The sequence below is a fragment of the Thyridium curvatum genome, assembly GCF_004353045.1.
Source record: "Thyridium curvatum strain D216 chromosome Unknown NODE_11_length_606192_cov_83.229133, whole genome shotgun sequence".
Lineage (NCBI taxonomy): Eukaryota > Fungi > Ascomycota > Sordariomycetes > Thyridiales > Thyridiaceae > Thyridium > Thyridium curvatum.
Genome location: NW_022156766.1, coordinates 95,498 through 115,777, shown reverse-complemented (window position 1 = coordinate 115,777; position 20,280 = coordinate 95,498). Strand labels below are relative to the sequence as shown.

Genomic DNA, 20,280 nt, shown 5'->3' with positions numbered 1-20,280 from the left:
AGGGGAAAACAAACATTGAACAAATTCGGCAGGGATGCAGCAAGTTCCGGCCTCCCTTCCTGTACTTAATTTCCCTTACCGGCGCGCAATTACCTCGAGGTACTATGGCTGGTGCAATACAAGACGCCCATGGTCTATCGAAGACCGATTTATGGAAATGCGTGCTCCCTACATCGCCATTTGCCAGGTCCGATCCTTTCACCTCCACACCGCATTTTCGGGGAGGGAGAAAGAAGCCCAGGCGAGTCGTGTCGTGCATACTTGTCACAGGAGTGATGTCGCCATGGTGCGCGGTCCTGTTCCCAACGACGATAGACACGCTGGCCATTGGATCGGAGCATCGAGAGCCGCCCGGATCTCCAGCCCAGTCGCCAACCCCGTGATCACTACTTCGTAGCTTATTCCTAATCCTGACATAGGGCCGCTGGCATGCAAGCATGTTCCGGCTCATGCCTGCTATCATATCGCACTTAGAGGTATGGTATTCTCACGCAAGCCCACGGTAGTGGTGCCCGGCCTACCATCATATCATACCGATGGCTGAGCGGCTCGCTTAGAGGGTGTGAACCCTTCATGCAAGAAGGGATAGATAGGTAGGATTGCACATGTCAACGACCTTTTAACTTGCGGGGATTATGGAGGCAACAGTATGGAGATGACCAACGGCGATTCATTCGTGCCCGCGACACGATGCTTTCTTCAGCAGACTACCTTATCCCATATCCAATCTCTCGTGGTCCGCAACCTCAACTGGAGTGATCTCGCGTCAGTTCTGCAAGCGCTGGCGACCACTGTTCTGTTCTGTTTTGTTCTGTTCTCATGGAAAGAGGCGGATCAGTATGCGGAGGAATAAATGCATCCTTGTCTCTACTTGTACACACCCAGACGGCGAGACCGATATCCCTTGCGTGCTGCGAGAGACGTGGCCCAGGGCGCTTCAGTCTAATGATCACCAGCATCCGTGGGATCGACAAGTTTATCGCCATCGCTAGCTAGCTGTGCATCCTGGACTCCAGATCGTCGTTCTGCCATATTTTTATCCTCAAATCAGCGAGCGCTCGGCGAGCAGGCCGTGGCTGTTTGTGGCTGGCCCAAATGGCGCTGTCGCCACAGTGTGCTTCGTCCAGGTAAGTACAAGTACTACTTGTAGGTATTCCTTTATCGAGCCAAGAAGGCTAAGGCGGGGGGCCACGCCTGTCTCGACGTCGGCATGATCCCCGTCCAGCCAATCTCCGCAAACTCTTCAACTCTTTTCCTCTTTCTGTCCTCTTGCCCGTCCATTCCATTTGTTCCCACTGCCACTGGATGCACTGAACAAGCTGCCCCAGCTTTTACATTATATTTTGCGACCAGCTGCCTGTCATGTCCGCCCATAGCCCCCGTTCTCCCCTTGTCTGGTGAAGCAGTTTTTTTTTTTTTTTTTTTTTTGGTTTTGGGGGGGGGGGGGACGGGAATAATGCTACAAACAAAGCACTTGTGGACATGCCGGTGGGGTTGCCAAAGCATGCGGGAACATGCGCCCAAGGCGCCGTCGACAGAGGCGGGCGGGCGGGCCCCCCCACAGGCGCGCCATTACTATGCCATGACGTCATGGCTTGCATTCGGGGAGAACCTGCACAGATAAACGGAAACGGTCCTTCAGAACCGTTTCGGCTTTTGCACTTCACAGCCAACTTCTCAAACAAACTCTGTCTGTCCCGTCCGCTGTCAAACAATCCGAGCAGGGTCCGTCCTCGTGGCACTTGTGTCAGCATGTCTCGCAATTAGCCAGTGGAAATCTTACTTGTCATTTTAGCCCGCAGCTTCTCGCCCATTTTGCCCCCCCTTCAGTGGGCTATCGTCAAGGTCCCGGACAAGCACAGAGCATGAGTTCCAACTCTTGAGCCAGCAGGCCCTCTTGGCAGACATTCGTCGTGCTGATCTTTGCCTCCAAGAGTCGCACCCACACCGAGAGGCTGGTTGTTCCAAAAAGTAACTCTGGAAGCTCTAGAAGGATGTTGTTCAGGGTCTTGTCCTTTTTCTCTTTCCTTGTTCCAGGGACCATGCACCTTCGTGGATACCCATGTCGTTGAGCGCGGGACGCATAGACTTGTCGTCATAAATTAACTTTGCACTCAGGCATTTCCGGCCGCGGCACGCAGCGAGGACCATCCACGAGAAAAGGGACTGCGATAGGCTGTCAGCACAGGTCATATCGTACATGCGATTCTGCTCAAGTGATCAGATACGTGCCACGGGCTGGGGGCGAGTTCCTTGCCTAGCAGGCTAAAGGCCCGCAATGCCACTTAGTGTGCTGTCTGACGGGGATCACGGCACACACAAAGTTGATACCATTCAGAACGCAGAAAACAAGGCCGGAGCCTGCATTCACGAAAGCCCATCCGGTGGATCGCATCAGTAATCCTGAAGATGTCGGCGGAGCTTCGGCACGTGCTTGGTGGCTCGCTGGCCCGATCGAGATTCGAAGATACAGAGGAAGAGCATCGCTGCTTTGTAAACAGCCGGCATGGCGACGATGTCGCCCCGTGCGGGTGATGCTCCCCATCACTATCACAGGTGAAAGAGAGCGAGAGAGAGATGTTCTATTGATCTCGTCCTAGAGCCCATCCTCTGCCTTCTTGTTACAACCCGCGAGGCTCCGCGGCGGGGCTATGCCGTTGAATTGGACGGGCACCCAATGGTGACCTTGAAAGAATATAAATCCGCTTGCAGCCACTCCGGCGGTATACGGCGAGGTTGCGTAAATTTGGGAAATAGCTACTAAATCGCCCATTCAACTGCAGTAGGTATGTAATGACAGAAGAGTCAACAGGTGGGATGCGGAGTACACACAGAATGAGATGCGCGCCTCGCGCACCTGATGCAACATCATTTGGTAGATCTTGGCATTCAAGTCGTCGGGTAAGCCTCCGGATAGCTACATACCAAGGAGGCAAGGAGCTCGCGCTATGGAAGAGCAGTGGAAAGCTTGCATGTTTCCATGCTGCCAGCGGTATTATGCACGGCGCTCAGCACAGCATTCACGACATTGCACAAGAAGTCGCCGGCCGGCATCCCACGGCTTGAAACGCCCACGCGGGCGAGTTTCGGACCTGCCACCCAATGGCGGTCCGCAGCGCGCCATGCGAAAGCTGAAACTGCATCTCTGATGTGGTCATGTGTCGCTGTCCACAACCAAGAAGCACCACTCTGATTCGTGCGCACCGCCATTCGCGATGCCGGCCTGTCTACCTAGCTGTAGTCCCCGGTGTGTCGCTGACGGCGCGCTAGAGGGAGGGAGAGAGAGAGAGAGAGAGAGAGAGAGAGAGAGTGTGTGTGTGTGTGTGTGTTTGTGTGTGTGTGTGTTCTTCGTGCTGAACAGAGCCCAACACACCATGTCCACCGATCAAGTGTGCAGTGCGGACCCCAGAGCACAATTCCCTTGCCTGCTTATTAGGGCAGGTGGCATGCCGAAAGACGTCTAATCGCTGACAAACACACAATCTTGGAAGTTGTACGGTCTGTCGGGCATGATTTTGTCTGTGTGGTTGGCGACGGAGATGACGCAACCGTGCGTGCACACACACAACACATCTGTCGGCCTGACCCGAGCAGTAGCTCCGTACACACAGAGGCAGAGAGCCGCTTTGGGCGGGCCACTCCATCTTGAGAGAAGACGAAGGCGCCCAGAGAGCCAGGGCACTGCACAGATGGAGAAACTGCTGGGGCCTCGCATCGTGGGTTCTTAGCACCCAGCATGGTTCCGGGCTATATGGACAGGCAAGTTGCGGAGTTTGTGTCCAGGAGTGGCTAGAGCCTCTGGCGACTCAAGCGCATACCTACCTGTACTCACAATCCGTCAGGTAAAGAGGCTGCCAAGCGTCGCGATGTGACCCAATGCGATCATGTCAGCGCGCGCGGACTGTACACTCTGCACATCTAGCGAGATCGCTTATGTGCGCGGAGAGGGCAAATGCAACGGTGGATGCTGGCCTGTCGTCCCCGCAATGTCCACAATCCCAGGGACGGGACTGAGCATTTCGGGCGAAGCGCGCGCTAGGGGTCCATCCTCCCCAGCACACAACTCACAACTCGCTCAAGAGTCGGGTGGGTGGTCTGGCTGGTCGGGTGTTTGTGGCTCTCTTCCTGCACTGCCAGACACTGAGAGCAAGCCGGCCGACTGTCCGCTGCCACCATCCCACGACACCATGCCATCATGGATGGACCCCTACGGAGACACATGCGAGCTTGGTCTGTACAAGTAGGTCGGGAAAAGTTGGTAATGCCTTCGCTTAATGGCTAGCGAACATTTCCTTCCCCAGCGGACGCGTCATGGTGGTCAGAGGCTCATGGGATGCACACCACACAGACAGAGTGGCCTGGGAGGATGCAGATACGGAGTGACTAGAGGTTGAGGTCGGGCGATAGAGGGTAGAACACCCTCTGACAAGTACCTAGGTAGTTATGCCTGACTCTAGGGAGGTCGAGAACCTCGCCCGTCGGCTTTGCTGTCTTCAAGTGATAGGCCCAACAACCCGCTTATGTCTTGGAGATATCTACACACAATCTTCATCAAGCCCCTGGACGACCTTCAACTGATCCTCACAGGGTGCAGATGTCATCCAGGGGCAAATGCGACCTCACATCTTGATCCGACGAAGAGAACCACGCGACCCTTGCCTGCCCTTACGGAGTAGGTACTCTGCCCTCAGCAGGCCCTTGACAACCGCCAGCAACATCCTCGCATTGGAGACGAGCACTGACCCGACCGTGGCCAACTAGAGCGATAGACTATCCAGGGTTCTTGGACGCAGCGCGCACGCGCCGGTCTTCGGGGAAGCGCTCTGTGGAGGGTCCTGATGGAACCTCGCAAGGGGAAGCGTCCTCTTCGCGTAAACCAGACCCCAGCCCTATAGCAACAGCCTGCCCCAGAATTCCCGAAAAGAGTTGAGCGTCACTCGTAGAGAGTCCACTTGGCCGGCAGCTTCCTTGGAAGCCTTGACCGGCAGCTGAGTATCCAAGGCCGATAAAGCATTTCCTTTGGCTATGCGGACCACTCGGTGGCCCCTCCTCTGTGCTTCGCCACGCTGATTCACATCCATTATTGACGGAGAGCCTACCTGATCGAGGGTCGATGGATGTCGATCTTTACATTTACAGACACACCATCAGCGACTGTAGAAAAAAAAATCACTTGCTGCCCTCTCCCTCTGGGTCACGTACAAAATAGAACGGGGGAAAAGGGGGGGAGGTGCTGGCAGGTCCCTGGAAGGTCCCTGATTGCTAATGAACGTCCGGTCGGATACCCGATTTGTTAGCTATCCCGGATCCCATGTTGCTGGTCTGCCTTGTCTGCCTACTCCGTACTTGCTTCCATGCGCTTTTCTCGAACCCATCCACAGTTCCCTTGATGCCGGTTGATCATTGCCCATCCAGGGGTCCGTCCCAGCACCGGAAAGGAGAACACCCATATCTTCTTGTACGCCCAGTCCATGCGTTATGAACCTCCGTCGGATTCCTGGAGTACATCTTCCTATTTTTAAAGTGATCGGCGGCTGCCCTTTCAGCCAAATTCGATCATCCCCACGTTGCTTGACAGGCATGAGTCGATGGCTCTACGAAGTAGTACATGCAGACGCACGCCAGACCTTGGAACTTGGTCAGGGAGCCCACCCGAGGACTTGGGCTCCATGGCTAAAGCATCTCCAGCTCCGACCGGTTTGGCCGGCTGGCACACCTCCCGCGCGCCGGCCCTGCTCTCCGTTCGCCACTGCCAATCCCTCTGACTCGTATTCGGGGGGCGATGCAGCGCGCTCAGGCAATGCCGGTGATGTTTGCCCTTGAGGCGAAAGATCTGCCCGCCTGTGGACGAGTCAGTGTTCTGCCGGCAGAGGACCCTGGATGCCGATCAACGCAACGGCCAACGGCAGTTTCCAGGCACCACCGCACTACGGCCGGGGGGCGCGGCTCCCAGGCTGTCCCAGCAATGTTTGGCATTGGTCCCTTGCTCGCTCCACCTGCTGCGTAGCATTCAAAAACCTTGGAACAACTTCATTGTGCAGCCCCCCCAAGGTGTCATGAACATGCTCAATACGACGACATTGTAGCGGCCAAATGCAGTTAGTGGTCGAAACGACTACACCACACGACCCTCTACAACCCTCTTGGGACCCTCTGCGACCCTGAGCTCCGCTGAGGTACTTGACGCACTTGTCACTCGTCCCCGGGTGCGGGTTATTGCTTGTCATGCTTAACATTAGCCCCCATCGAGAGACGAGCTCGTGGGATTCCAGGATAGGAGCTCGCCCCTCCACAGGACCCTGATGTTGATCAACTCGTATTCATGCAAGGTACGGAATATTCGAGAGCCGGGTATGACGATGCAAGGAACCCCAATCCTCTCGGTCTACGGATGAGGTAAAGTAGCTTTGGCAGGTTGAAGGAGGCCGGAGGCTAGCTACGGAGTAGGTCAATGTCAAAGGTCGCATCAACAAGCGACGCCGCATTGCAGAGTGTTATCCCTGAGGAGTTAACTCAGTTGACAGTCGCAGTAGCAGCGCGCGTGCCCTCCAAGCTGTCTGGTCTTGAGGTTGCGCCTCCAGCTGTCAGTCAATGCTGTCAGTCTTGTCAGTCTTGGACACTAATACACAACCAACCAACCCCTTCAAGTCTAGTCCACCCACGTCATTGGGGAGTGATCCGGGCCGTGATCGGGGGTCGTTTCTGTACGTATGGGCACATGCATGCTCTGTCCGCTACTGGACGCTTTGTGCCTGCCAAGTCTCGCGCCGCGCGACCTCACCAAAACCAAATACTGCTATGCTGGCTCGGCCTTGCGCCGGATTGCTCTTCCCCAGAGGTGTCTTGGGCGGTGAGAGGGAGGAACTTGCCATTGTGCTGTCGAAACGGCTCAACGATGGAGATGGCGTCTCGTGGTGAAATGATTGGCTCCCAGTGCGACCAGTTCCGCCAGAGCCCGCTGCTTCTGGCCTGCTAAAGCCTAGCCCAGCACTTGCCGCCGCTGTCGGTTGGGCCACTGTAGGTACTAGGTCAGTAGTCTATTTGACAGATAAGCAGTGCGGATGGGGAAGTGCAAGCACTTGAGACATCTAGACTAGCTTTCTATCACGACACGAGCACCCTCCCTTCGTTACTTGTATATTCGTGCTGGGCAGCCCTCTTTTTCTTCCTCTTCTTCTTCTTCTCCTCCTCCTCCTCATACCTCCTTGCAACACCCTGACGGCACGACGTGCGTGGCTGACGTTTGCCTCGTGGCTTGTGCCGCCTAACTAGCTGAGTGACATCTGCCGCTAAGCGCCTCTGGGCCCAGGCCCTTATCGCCTCAGCCCGCCCGCGCCAGAAGAAGCTTTTCCACAAAGGAAAGGCCCCCACCTCGTTTGTCTCAGTTACGCCATCGCAAACCGCCGTCATCGATCCTCTAACAACCTCCAAATCTCACCTCCACCGACGACGCTGCATGCTGCTGCCTCGTTCTCTTGTCCACCGACAAAGACCTGTCTCATCCATCAAAGAAGTGCCCTGGGTCCTAAACAGGCAAAACATCATCAGGAAATCAGCATCGCTGCCGCCGTCGCAACCTGAAGCAGGGAGAGCCCAGCTGCAACACCGCCATTCTCCACCTCCCCGGTTAGCGCTCCGTCGCAGAAGGAACCACTGTTTTGCAGCATGGCCGACGCAGCTGCTCAGCATACAGCTGAGGAGCCGCAGAGCGACGGCTCAAAACTCAAAACATTCCTGTCCATCCTGAGGAAGTGAGTCGCCTTTACACTCTGGTGGCTTTGTTCCTGGTTTTTGTGCCCAGACGCAAGCCGATCACAACTGCCCTTCTTGACGACTCGTGGCTTCATTCGTGGCACGGCTAACGACAATGGCCCAAAACGCAGGTTCATAGGTGTAGCCGATCTTGCCTCTGTCCGCTTCTCCCTGCCGTCGCAGCTTCTCGAGCCCACTCCCAACCTCGAATACTGGAATTACCTCGATGCGCCCAACACCTTCATCGCCATCGGCACTTCTGACGAGCCGCTCGACCGGATGCTGGAGGTACTACGTTTTTGGTTCACTAAAGACCTAAAATACGCCAAGGGCCGGCCTTGCAAGCCCTACAACTCGTGTCTCGGCGAGTTCTTCCGCTGTAATTGGGAGGCCGAAGACAACGCCCCGAGGATCGATACCAATAAGCTGGGTCCCAAGAGGGATAGCAAGCCTGGCAGTGGTGCGTCCAGTATCAAGTCCGGGAAGCTTGCTGTTCCGGCAGGTCTGGGATCTGGCGATTCCAAGGCGGCCTCGACTGTCTCGGTGGCGCAGACCGGAACCGACCCGACCAAGCCCAAAGTGAGAGTGTCGTACCTGACCGAACAAACATCACATCATCCGCCTGTGAGCGCTTTTTATATCAGCTGTCCCGAGAGGGGTCTGCATGCTCGGGGCTTCGATCAGATCACTGCCAAGTTCACCGGCACCAGCATCAAGGTCATGCCCGGCGAGCACAACCTGGGCATCTTTATCACGGTCGAGAAGCGCGGCCATGAGACCTATCAACTCACCCACCCCGCCGCTCACCTTGGCGGCATCTTGCGCGGCGCCCTGAGCGTCTCAGTAGGCGACATGGCGTTCATTACCTGCCCAGAGACGAAGCTCAAGGCTATCCTCCATTATTACGATGACGGCTGGCTGGGTCGTTCGACCAACAAAGTCGAAGGCATAATATTTCGGTACGATCCGGACAACGACGACAAATCTCGCATCCGTGATGTCCCCGAGGAGGACATTCTTGTTCGCCTTGGCGGAGTGTGGAAAGACAAGGTGGTTTTCACCCTTGGGCCCAAACCTATAGTAAGTGCCACACTCGCCGGTTTCGGCGTCCCCTTTGCAAATCGCGGAAGCTGATAGCGTGCTAGGACTCTCACCCGCCCGAGGAGCAAATCACCATCATCGACATTGGGCCTCTCAGTGTCGCACCCAAGTCCCTCCCGCCCAAGGACAAACAGTTGGAGAACGAATCTCTGCGCCTCTGGGGTGGTGTCACGGAGGCCATTCTCGCCAAGCAATTCTCTCGTGCGACTACGGTTAAGCAGGAGCTTGAAGAGCGACAGCGAGAGAAGGCAAGACACCGCGAGCAGACTGGCGAGGTCTGGAAACCCGTCTTTTTCGAGCAGGTGACGGGGAACGGGGGCAAGCCGGAGCTCTCAGCCAAGGGCAAGGCGGTTCTAGAGAAGGCTCAAAGAGCAGAGTGGGACATGCGGGATATCTTGGGAGACGTCAAAGCCTCCTCGTAAGAATGGTCTTACTTCCGGGCCATGATTATGGCACACGATTATAGACGGCTCGGGAATGGGTCTCATTCGACTCTTGAGACGGCCTCTTTTGTCACTCGCTCGCACCTTATTTCACTTTGCTTTCCTGCATAGCTATAGTATGGTTGGTTGGGGTTTGCTGCATCTTTGCTTTACCACACGAGCTCCAGAACGAGCTACGTTTCCCATGAGCTACATACACAGACATGATGACATTGGAGATTTAGGCGACGCTTGCCAGCAGGTGTCTCAATCTAGGAGCCGTAGGATAGTTGAGCCAGTTACAACACACCTCTGTGGGATCATTTAGGCTACCACTACTCGAGCGAGTCCCTGTGTGAAGGAACGGGTAGGTGAAGACATCATCACTATCTGCCTAGGGAGAGAAAATATAATAATTGCGGACAATACATGTTAAGAAGCCCTAACATTCACCTGCTCTTGGCGACTCTCTCAATCACATCGGGGTTTCAATCGTTATGATAAGTTGCATCCTTCAATTGTAGTTATGTGCTCTACCATTTATAAGTAGTGAAAACTCTGTGTGCCACGAAGAAGCAGCCTCAGACAAAAGCCACATCAACTTCTCTGTCAAAAATGGAATAACAGGCGTTGCCAGTTTTTGTCTTGTAGTAACCTCTTTTGTTGCAGTGTTAAAGTCATATCTTCCGAGACGGAAGATCAATCCCAGGAAGGCCCGTATTTTGAGCACAACGATGCAAATCCACGTCCACCCCAACCACAAACCGTCCACAGATAGGGCGGTACTTGATGATCTGCCAGACAGACATTTAGCAGTTTGCCGAATGGGTGCGCGCAGCCATGGACGGCGAGGTGAAGGGGTTCTTCTCGGCCACCAGGCGGCGGAACTCGTCTGTGCCGGGGTCGTCGCGGTTGAGGCCGAAGCCGACGCCGCAGCGGAAGCCCCGGTACTGCTTGCCCGCCAGCAGGTTCCAGATGAGCCAGTAGACGTCCTCCTTGCACGGGTCCGCCACCTCGAGCCAGACCTCGGGGTCGGAGCCGAACGAGATGGGGCCCGGCAGCCAGTCCGAGCGGTCGGGGACGGCGGGCGCGGCCACGTCCGAGTGCAGGCGGGTGCGCTTGTAGCCCGGCTGCTTGAGCGGCGCGTACTCGCTGGCACGCTTCTTGCGCAGGGCCTCGCGCTCCTCGAGGGGCGGGACGACCCAGCCGCCCTCGCCGAGGAGGGTGTAGCGGCGGTCGGGGATGGGCGGGCCCGTGAAGGCGTTGAAGTACGAACCGGGAGGCGCGGGGATGGCGATCGCGCGGACGATGTAGACCCAGGACTTCTTGATGCGCTCGCCTTCGGCGGCCGCTGCCTTGGCGGCTGCTGCAGCAGCAGCAGCAGCCTCGTCGGAAGCCGGAGCCTTCTCGGCCTCGGGATCATCCTTGAGGTTCAGGCTGAGGACGCGAGTCGGGCCAGCCGGGGGAGGAGAGGAACGGTCGACGCCTTTGCCCTTTGTGTCGACGGTCTCCTCGTTGGTGGCGGATGGCTCTTGCTTGATGCCGGTCATGTCGTCGTCGTTGTTGCAGTCGTTGTCGTCGTCCTCAGTGACGATGGGGATGTCCTTGAGCTTGGCCAGGACGCGGCCCGGCTCGTACGAGCAGGCGTAGCCGAGGGTGTAGTCGGCACCAGAGATGCGCTTGTACTGGAACTCGACGTAGATGCTCTTCTCGTTTCCCTGGGAGAGGATGGTGCCCATGTGGCTGGTCTTGTTCCAGCGGGTGTAGGGGAAGTCGTGCAGCTGCATCCAAGGGTTGCTGTCGATGAGGTTCTTGGCGAGCATGAGGAGGTCCTCCTTGCCCATGTCCTGGATCTGGTTGATCAGGGGAGCTACGGCTCCGTCCGAGGGATTTCCAGCCTCCCACTTGGAGCGAGTTCTCATGTTAGCAATTTTGTATCTCACAAAGGACGCGAGAAGGGGACTCAAGAGTGTCGCGGAAGATGTTCATCAAACGCATAGAATTTCAGAGTGAGAGAAAAGTGGGAGAGAATCATTTGACAAGCAAGGACATGGGGGGAGGGGATGATCACTCACGTTGCAAGCATGGTAGCTGATGTTGCCAGCGGCATCTGTCATCTGGATGCCCTTTTTGAACTCGGTGACTCGGCGAAGGAGCTCGTTGAACTGGTGTTTGCGCGGCCTCACATAAACCATGTCCAGCATATGATCCTCCTCAGAGAGGATGATGCTGGTATCGGAGAGCGAGCTGGCTGATGGCATGCCATCGGCCGAATCTTGGCCCATCGTCTGGTTGTCCATGGTACCGGCGCGATCAGATTTGGCGGGGGTGGGCCGGTAGCTGCGAAGAAATTGGATCAGAGCTTGCTGGGCAAGTCCGAACTGGTCAGTCGATGATTGGAATGGAGTCGGGAAGTCCTCGATGTCTTCCTCGGAGCCGGTGGACGTCGAGTCGAGGCCAGAAGAGGAGGGCTTGAGGAGACTGGTGTCTTTGAGAGCGAGGTCATCAGAAGCTGAAAGAAAAGGTCAGTCCCAGGGATTAGGAGGGGCCCAGAATGATGAGGAGGGAGTAGAAGGGGGTGATTAGGCAACGATTGGTTGATTTTGATTTTCCAAGGTGCATAGGCCGCATTCCGGAACGTACTAGGTAACTCGGCGCTGCTTCCGGCAGCTTGTGCCTCTGGCAGACCCGCATAAATGCCGACTTGCTGGCCCGAAGCCGGGCTGTCCTGCCGGTCCTCGGCCCTGGACTGCTGTGCAGAGCCGCTTCCGTCGACGCGGGCCATGAAGTTGTTGAACAGTCTCCGGTGAGACGGCATGATGTGCGAGGTATCAAGATATGTCGTGAAAGTAGATACAGGCTGTTGTGAGTCTGACACTATAGAGCTGGGGATTTGATAGAAGGGGCTCTCTTATTTTTGCCCTTCCTTAGCTCTCCTGCTGCTGTGTCTGGTCTGGAAATTCCATGTGGTCCTGTCAGTGTCTTGATACGAGATTTGAGAGTGGATAAGAGAGGAGGAAATATGGCAGACAGCCTACTCACTATTTACCTTGAGGCTCTCCTCACCAAGGGCTTTTGTTTTTTTTTAGTGCCAGAGGATTGAAGTGAGCCTGGCGCGAGGTCTGTTGCCTCAAAACGGTGTTCGGTGTGAGGATATTTCTAGTGAGGTCCCCTGCACCGCAAGATAGAAAATTTAACCGAGCAGGCAGGTGAGTCGCCGCGAGATTTGGCTTGCAGGCAACTCAGGACTGAGACGAAAGTGACCCAGAGGTGATTTCTCTTTGAGACGCTACCTCAGATTCTCAGCGCATCCATTGGCATGCGTCATTGTACCTCCAAGCAGATGACGGAGCACTTCCAACTGACATATTTCATAGGCATTGTGATTCCTGTGAGCCACAAGACCAAAAACATTGCATGTGGACACCTTCACCTGTCATTATGCACTGGGGCTCTGATATTGCCAGATGTGATGCATGGAAGGCTGTAGAGTTTCTTGCAGACGTATAAGTCTGGGTAGCACGCATCCTATTGCTATTTGCAGCTACATGCAGGTCAGAAAGGAGCTTTCGAGCCAAGCAAAAGATCAAACAACCTAGGTATCTGTGCTAGTAACTGGATCGACGATGAATCCCGTCAGACCCGGGCAAAGGATGGTGAGCTCGAGTCTATACAAACTGCTCAAGTCCGACTGGAGAATGTAGTTGAAATGGCCGAGTAAATGGATTGTCGTTGCCATGGTTAGTCAGCCACAAGTACCTACAAACATGCATGTGAAGTATGAATGGGCCCGAGCTGGGCCAAGACGGTCTAGCCCTCGTGCCCTGGAGGTACCTACCTAGGTACGCGCTGCCGATGGGATAGCGGATTTCTAGGGGAATGCCATCCACTGCCGAAGGGGCCAGACCACCCAACCCAACTGAGCCTAGGGAGGTGCTCGGGTACCTGGAGTGACGAGTGAGAGAGTGCCTTGGGCGTCACTCGGCTGGCTGGCTGGCTGGCTGGCTGGCGCAGCCTTAACGTGGGGCATCCCTAGGCAAATTCTCAAACAACGAAAAAAAAGGAACCAGAAAAAAATAATCACGACACCGACTTTCTCTTCTTCCCTTTTCCCTTCCCCGTCTCCCCTCCCTCCTTCGAGCTCCACCACCAGGTCGCAACACGCTCCGCGCCGTCAATCCTGTCCCCAGGGTGCGCCTGTCAATTTCTCTTCTTTTCCTACTCACCGTTCTCCATCCTTGAACCCATCTCATCCGCCCCTCTTCGAGTGCCTTTGTCCTCGTCACGCCAAAGCCTGAGTCGCGCGCACCCCATCTCGCACGTGCAGCCCAGAGTCACCGTCCGTCCGCCGTCACCAGCGTCGACCGACAGCCATCTCCCGCTCTGCACCCATCTCCAGCCAGCCACAAGATACTTGTCGTCGCTCCCCAGACCTGCCTGCCCCGCCGATCTCCCTCGACATTCTCCTCGAAAGGTGGCAAACCGGCAGACGACCCTCCCGCGAGAAGACCGTACTTGACTGCCAAGAGACCCGAGGAGGCCGCAAGGATCTCACTTTCCAGAACGTTGTTTATCATTGAAGAGTTTACGCGCCGCTGCGATAACATCTGTGACTTTAACTAGTCATGGCCAGCCCGCTCCAGTTTGCGTACCGAACCCAGAAGGCCATCGGCGTCTTTGACGCCGATCCCGTCTATCAGGCTCTTGCTGGCTTCGCCAAGCCTGAGGGCAACCTTCGGTGCTGTATCTATTCTCCCTGCGGACGTTACTTTGCTTGGGCGACCAACGAAGTGGTCTGCGTCGTCGATGCCTCCATCGGCTCTGTCCTGACGTCTCTCGTCATCCCCAATGTCTTTGAGCTGGGCTTCTCGCCGCGCGGGACCTATCTCAGCACCTGGGAAAGGCCGGCCAAGGACGAGGCCGGCGATGCCACCAAGAACTTCAAGGTCTGGCGCACCGTCGAGGACCTGCCAGAGGGCGCCGAGAAGCAACCCCATGGCCAGTTCGTCCAGAAATCGCAGTCGGGCTGGAACCTGCAGTACACCGATGACGAGGCGTTCTGTGCCCGGCTCGTGACAAACGAGGTCCAGTTCTACGAGAGCGGTGACCTCAGGACGGTGTGGAACAAGCTGAGGGTCGAGGGAGTCACCAATTTCGCCGTTGCCCCTGGACGAACACATTCAGTTGCTGTCTTTGTCCCCGAGCGCAAGGTAAGCAGACCAACCCCGCTTCCTCTGGTCAGGAGCGAGACTAATGCTCAGTTGTCTAGGGTCAACCCGCCGCAGTGAAGGTGTTCAACGTGCCTCAGTTCACCTCGCCCGTCTCGCAGAAGACCTTTTTCAAGGGTGATAAAGTGCAGTTGAAGTGGAACGCGCAGGGTTCGAGCCTGATCGTGCTGGCTCAGACCGATGTCGACAAGTCCAACAAGAGTTACTACGGAGAGACGACGCTCTACCTGCTCAGTGCCAGCGGAGGCTTCGACGCCCGCGTCTCTCTCGACAAGGAGGGGCCCATCCACGATGTCTCGTGGTCGCCAAACTCGAGGGAGTTTGGTGTCATCTATGGCTACATGCCGGCCAAGACGACCATCTTCAACCACCGTGCGGTCGCCCAGCACTCGTTCCCTATCGGGCCGCGCAACACCATCATCTTCTCGCCCACCGGACGTTTCGTGCTTGTCGCCGGCTTTGGTAACTTGGCCGGCCAGATCGATGTGTACGACTTGGAAAAGGACTACAAGAAGATCTGCACTATCGAAAGCGGCAACCCCAGTGTCTGCCAGTGGAGCCCCGACAGCCGCTACATCATGACCGCCACGACCTCGCCGCGCCTGCGCGTCGACAACGGCGTCAAGTTGTGGCATGTCGGAGGCGGCATCATGTACAACGAGGATATGGTCGAGTTGTACAATGTCCTCTGGCGACCCATCCCGGCCGACCAGATCAACAGTCAGGCCGACCCCATGCACCCGGTGCCGACACCGCACAGCTCGGCCCTGGCGTATCTCGGCACCATCAAGACTCCCTCAAAGCCGGCCGGCGCTTATCGTCCTCCCGGCGCTCGTGGTGCCCTCACGCCCCTCCACTTCAAGCGCGAGGACGAGGGTGGTGCCGCCCACGTGATGAGCAACGGTCTGCCAAACATTGGCCCCAACGGATTCGGCCGGACACGTAGAGCGATTCCCGGCGCCGAATTCGCTGAGCCGGCCAGCGTACCAGGAGCAGCCTCGGCCGTCCCCGGCGCGGAGCCCGCCGATGGCAATGAGAACTTGTCCAAGGCGGCCCTCAAGAACAAGAAGAAGCGTGGCAACAAGAAGGCGAAGGACTCTGAAGGCAACGCCGGTGCGGGCGGTGACAACGGAGGCTTGGCACCCCCGCCGCGCGACTTTGGCAACGGCTCGGGCCACGAGGGGCGCAGCCCCGAGCGTCGTGGGCACCACCATTCGCGAAGCCAGTCGCGCAATAACATGCACGGCGGCCGCAACCGGAGCAACACCCACCGGAACCGTGACCATAGCCAGGCCCGCGGGCCTGGGCACCAGCACCAGCGTGACGGCGCCCAGGGAGCCCAGCCCCCGGCCGCCCAAGCTGGCGCCAACGTCAACGGCGACAATGCGTCCTCGCTGGCGCAGAACCCCAACGCCAAGAAGATGCGCAGTCTCCAAAAGAAGATCCGGGCTATCGAGGACCTCGAGATGCGCCATGCCGGTGGGGAGAAGCTCGAAGATACTCAGATCAAGAAGATTGCCACCAAGTCCTCCGTACTCAAGGAGCTGGAGGCTCTCGAGAAGGAGCAGTCGTAAGGAGTCAGGGAGTCAGGGAGCAAGGCATGGCCTGCCTGCCTACCTACCTACCACAATTATATGGAATGGATAAGGTGTTTGGGGGATAGAGTCTTATTGAACAGGGATACGGCACCGGAGCGGTCAAGATCAATCAATTGAAGCAGTGCCACTGAACAGACTCGTAGCGTGCACAAAATTTGAAATTGCAAAAATATTTACCTTTGAGATCGTGGGCGTGTTTGAGGTGCTTATGGTGTTGGCAGTGTTGCAAATGCTCCTCTGTTTGTGTTAGCAGTCACAGAGAACATGCCAAGTGCCACAATTACCAGCAGTCGAAGATTGATTCCATGAATATGAGAGACTGCACATGCATAGCCACAACAATGCACTTTTGAGACTTCTCCTTCCCAGGAAAGGAGAAACACAACAGAGTGATAAAATGCAGGGAGAACAAGGATCTACAAAGCTGAAACAAGACCAAGAATATTGAAGGAGTTGAAGGGACAACTCCTCGGCCCGGGCTTGACCCGGGAGCCTCGTGATTGACAGCACAGCCAGACGAGCTGGCCAATTGGTAGAGAGGGGAAACACTGCTTTTTGGTGAGATACAATGAGGGAAAGATTTAAGAGCATAGGGTGGCAAACATGAATCCTTGAAACTCTATGTAAATCTCCCTGAGGAGGCTAGGTCGCACGACTGATACCATCATCAGCCGACTTACTCGGCAAACAAGCGCCGCCCGTGGGATGTGTGCACACATTGTCACCAACTCTTGCGCTCGGAGGCCCCTGGCATAGCGATATGTGTGTTGTGTATATTAAAAAGAAATCATCAATCTGCAGACCAGCTGTGCAAACAGCTCATCGAGCCCACATACCACAATTCTACCTTGTCGACGTCGACATCGACGTGTCCCTTTGTAATAGAAGCTGCTCCATAGCAGAAATGGTACATATCCCCAACCCGGACGTTGCAAAATATAGAAGGAAGAAATAAGGGGGGGGGGGGGAGTCTAGGCAATGAAGCGTCTACGGGCCAGACGTGCTAGGCGGGCATTCTTGGCACCCTCATTCTGGTTCTGGTCCTTCTCTGTAAAAGAGGTTTGAAAGGTTAGCGAAGTCCTTGGGGAGTTCATAGGCTGGGAAGCAAGCTTACGCTGGGCCTGGTTCTTGTCTTGTCCGCCTGCCTGTCCTCCCTGAGCTTGCTGGCCGGCTGCTTTCTGCTCGCCCTGAGCCTTGGCTTGCTGTCCTTGCTGTCCTTGCTGCTGCGCTTGTTGGTTTCCACCGGCTGCCTGGGCTTTTTGACCCTGGGCCTGGCCCTGCTGAGCTTGGCCCTGCTGAGCCTGGCCCTGCTGAGCCTGACCCTGCTGGCCCTGCTGAGCCTGACCCTGCTGGCCCTGGGCTTGGTTGCCTCCCTGGTTGCCTCCCTGCTGGCCTCCTTGCTGGCCTCCCTGTTGGCCTCTCTGGTTGCCTCCCTGCTGGCCCTGATTGCCCTGGCCCTGGTTGCCCTGGCCTCCCTGGTTCTGGTTGCCTTGGTTGCCACCCTGGTTGCCACCCTGCTGTTGGTTGCCGCCATTGTTGTTGTTGTTCTGGTTTCCTCCATTGTTCTCGATGGCACCGGCGCCAAGGTCAACTGCCTGCTGGGCCTGGGCGGCGGCGTCTTGGCCCTTTGCGCCGTTGTTGGCAGCCTCGTTGATGTCGTTGTCGTTGCCGTTGACGGTGAACTTGGTGCAGTCGTCCTGGGAGCCGCGCTGGGCGACGGGCATGATGACGGGCTGGTGGTTGGAGGACGAGGTGAGGGTGCAGACGCGGAACTGTCCTGGGGGCAGGCCTCCGGTGACGACGGCCTGCAGGAGGCCCTGGCCGTTGCCGGCGTCGTTGATGCCCTTGAAGAAGGCAAACTGCGTGGGGTCTGGAGGCGTGCTCGGGTTGAGGCTCTTACCGAGGTCCTGCACGGTAACGTGGGTGTGGCCAATGACGTTGCCCTGGCCGTTGAGCGTCTGGGGCGACGAGTAGTAGGTGGCGACGGCGTTGGTGAAGGCGCCTGCCTGGAGGCCGTTCACCTGGACGCTGATGTTGAAGTCCTTGCCGCTCTCGATCGTCTGGCCGGCTTGGGGGAAGGTGATGATGCTGGAGATCATCTTGTTCTTGGCAGGGATGTCGCCCATGACTGCAGGGACGCACACGTTAGTACCGGTACGCCGAGCGGGAAGACGATTCTCGTTCGGGGTTGGGGGGTTGGCTGTAAGCTTACCAATGCCGTTGCACGAGCCATCCGTGATCTGGAGGCCGTTGGTCAGGGTCTTGCCGGCGCAAAAGTTGATAAAGTTGTTCTTGGAGGTAGCGGCAGCAACTTGCTCGTCACTGGCGCCTAGAGCCTGCTGCCCGTCGAAGAAAGATCCGGTCTGGATGGCATTCGGCAGCAGCTGAGTCGAGTCTGCGCCTCCACCCTGTGCCTGGTTCGCGCCCCCATTATTATTATTGTTGTTGTTGTTGTTGTTGCCTCCATTTTGCCCATTGTTGTTGTTGTTGTTGTTGTTGCCTCCATTTTGCCCATTGTTGTTATTATTGTTGTTGTTGTTCTGGGCGAGAGCCAAGGAGAAGAGCGCCGCTGCGCTCAAGAGCTTCGTCGACACCATGGCTTCGATGAAGTAAACGAATGTATGGTGCCGAGACTCGAAGGAAAGAAGACGAAGGCGGCAAGGTCGATCCCCTTTAGAGACGGCGCACAACAACACACGAAGAGACGATAAGGAGCGAAAGGGGGATGCACGGTCAACGTGATCCTGTAGACTTGGCTGGCAAGACTATCTAAAAAGCGAGGGTGGTGGGAGAATGAAAGAGAGAGAAAAGGGGAGGGAAAGGTGGTGGTGCCTCGGACGTCAAGGAGTTGAGGGTTATATCGCAGGACTCTGACGGGCGAGCAGAGGCAATCCGGCGAGAGGGATGGCCATAGGAGAGTCTTTATCCCTCTTGGCAAAGACGGCAGGCAGAGGGTGATGGGCGCGAAGATCGCAGAGGCAAGTGTCGCTTTGGGAGATCAGGGCGTAGGGAAGGGAGATCCCGTAGACGCATTGAGGTGTTGAAACCGAACATGAGGGTGTGCCCGTCACAGGGTGCCAAGAGCCAGAGAGGGTGGAAGCCTCGCCGCCGGGCGGTTGCGGGTGCATGGGGAAACAGAGCAGCAGGTGGCAGGCAGGCAGGCAGGCTGGCTGGCTGGCTGGCTGGCTCGCGGTCTCGATTCCGGCAGGACGTTGACGTTTACCTTGACGTCTCTGATCTCGGAAGAGCGGCTGAGCTGGCGGCTGCGTCTGATGAAGGTGGAGCAGAAGAAGGGAGAGGGACGGTGCATGGTGCATGGCAGACCAGGACAGCAACTGAGCTGTTTGTTTGTGCTTGACGGGGGGCGACCATCAACGGAATGAAGCGGCCAGGTCTCCCTTTCAGCCAGCTCGGCCAACGTCATGCGTAGATTTGTAATATCTCTCTCTCTTTCTCTTCAGTCCCTTGAGTCTGCTGTGCATGCCGCTGGAGCAGGAGTAGAGATGGATATCCCAGATGTATCTCTGAGAAACGAGCAGCTTTACCTACACTGACACTTGTAATTACCTCTTCTTCGTTGGTAGACCTGCCGCTCAGATCAAGGGCTTGTGGCCTGGCATACACCGGCGACAGGTAGTGAGCGAGCCATGGCGGGGAGATGCTATAGTTGTGCGCAGGCATGACCACGTAGAGGAGTGCTGACGAGTCGGATGGGAGCTCGAGTCTAGCCTCGCCGGCTGCAGGGGAGGGAGCAGTGAGAGAGCAAGGTCGTCGTGGAGGCTGGTAAGGCTGGCTGGCCATTGGCCCAGCGGTCCGTGTGCATCTTCGCAGAGGCGGCATGCGCACGCAAGCACGCCCACGTCTGAGACGCGGCGTGTGTCAGAGAAAAGACGGAACATGGGGTTGGAAGATTTATCTCCGCAAGCTGGCCCCCTATTCCCTGTCCTGGCCGGGGGTCCTCGGGACTCCAGGGAAAGGACTTATGTCACTTCCCGGACCAACAGCTGGCATGTCTTGCTTTCCAGAAGCGTCCCTTCAAGCACAGCAGGGGCAAGATATCTCTCAAGAGGCGTGGGTGAGGGCATGGCCATGGCAATGGCAATGGCAATGGCGGATGTGAGTGTTGGAGAAAGGATGTCAAGCCATGGCGCGCTCTGTAACTACCTAGGTATGTGAGAG

The 20,280-nt window shown here is 56.6% G+C and overlaps 4 protein-coding genes across 4 annotated transcripts; 2 read left to right on the top strand and 2 right to left on the bottom strand.

The window, feature by feature from the left end:
• Positions 1-7,665: 7,665 nt before the first annotated feature.
• E0L32_002651 (uncharacterized protein) lies at positions 7,666-9,275 on the top strand (the record flags this gene model as incomplete). Its single annotated transcript, XM_031136864.1, has 3 exons — positions 7,666-7,751; positions 7,809-8,832; positions 8,898-9,275. The coding sequence occupies 3 exons, from the start codon at positions 7,666-7,668 to the stop codon at positions 9,273-9,275; spliced, it is 1,488 nt and encodes a 495-aa protein (XP_030999853.1).
• An 809-nt stretch (positions 9,276-10,084) lies between these two features.
• Positions 10,085-12,093, bottom strand: E0L32_002650 (uncharacterized protein; the record flags this gene model as incomplete). The annotated part of the gene is made up of 3 exons (XM_031136863.1): positions 10,085-11,179; positions 11,351-11,787; positions 11,919-12,093. The coding sequence occupies 3 exons, from the start codon at positions 12,091-12,093 to the stop codon at positions 10,085-10,087; spliced, it is 1,707 nt and encodes a 568-aa protein (XP_030999852.1).
• A 1,807-nt stretch (positions 12,094-13,900) lies between these two features.
• On the top strand, positions 13,901-16,077 carry E0L32_002649 (uncharacterized protein; the record flags this gene model as incomplete). Its single annotated transcript, XM_031136861.1, has 2 exons — positions 13,901-14,485; positions 14,545-16,077. The coding sequence occupies 2 exons, from the start codon at positions 13,901-13,903 to the stop codon at positions 16,075-16,077; spliced, it is 2,118 nt and encodes a 705-aa protein (XP_030999851.1).
• A 995-nt stretch (positions 16,078-17,072) lies between these two features.
• On the bottom strand, positions 17,073-18,698 carry E0L32_002648 (uncharacterized protein; the record flags this gene model as incomplete). The annotated part of the gene is made up of 1 exon (XM_031136860.1): positions 17,073-18,698. One exon carries the CDS (start codon positions 18,696-18,698, stop codon positions 17,073-17,075), a length of 1,626 nt encoding a protein of 541 aa, XP_030999850.1.
• Between the last annotated feature and the right edge of the window lie 1,582 nt (positions 18,699-20,280).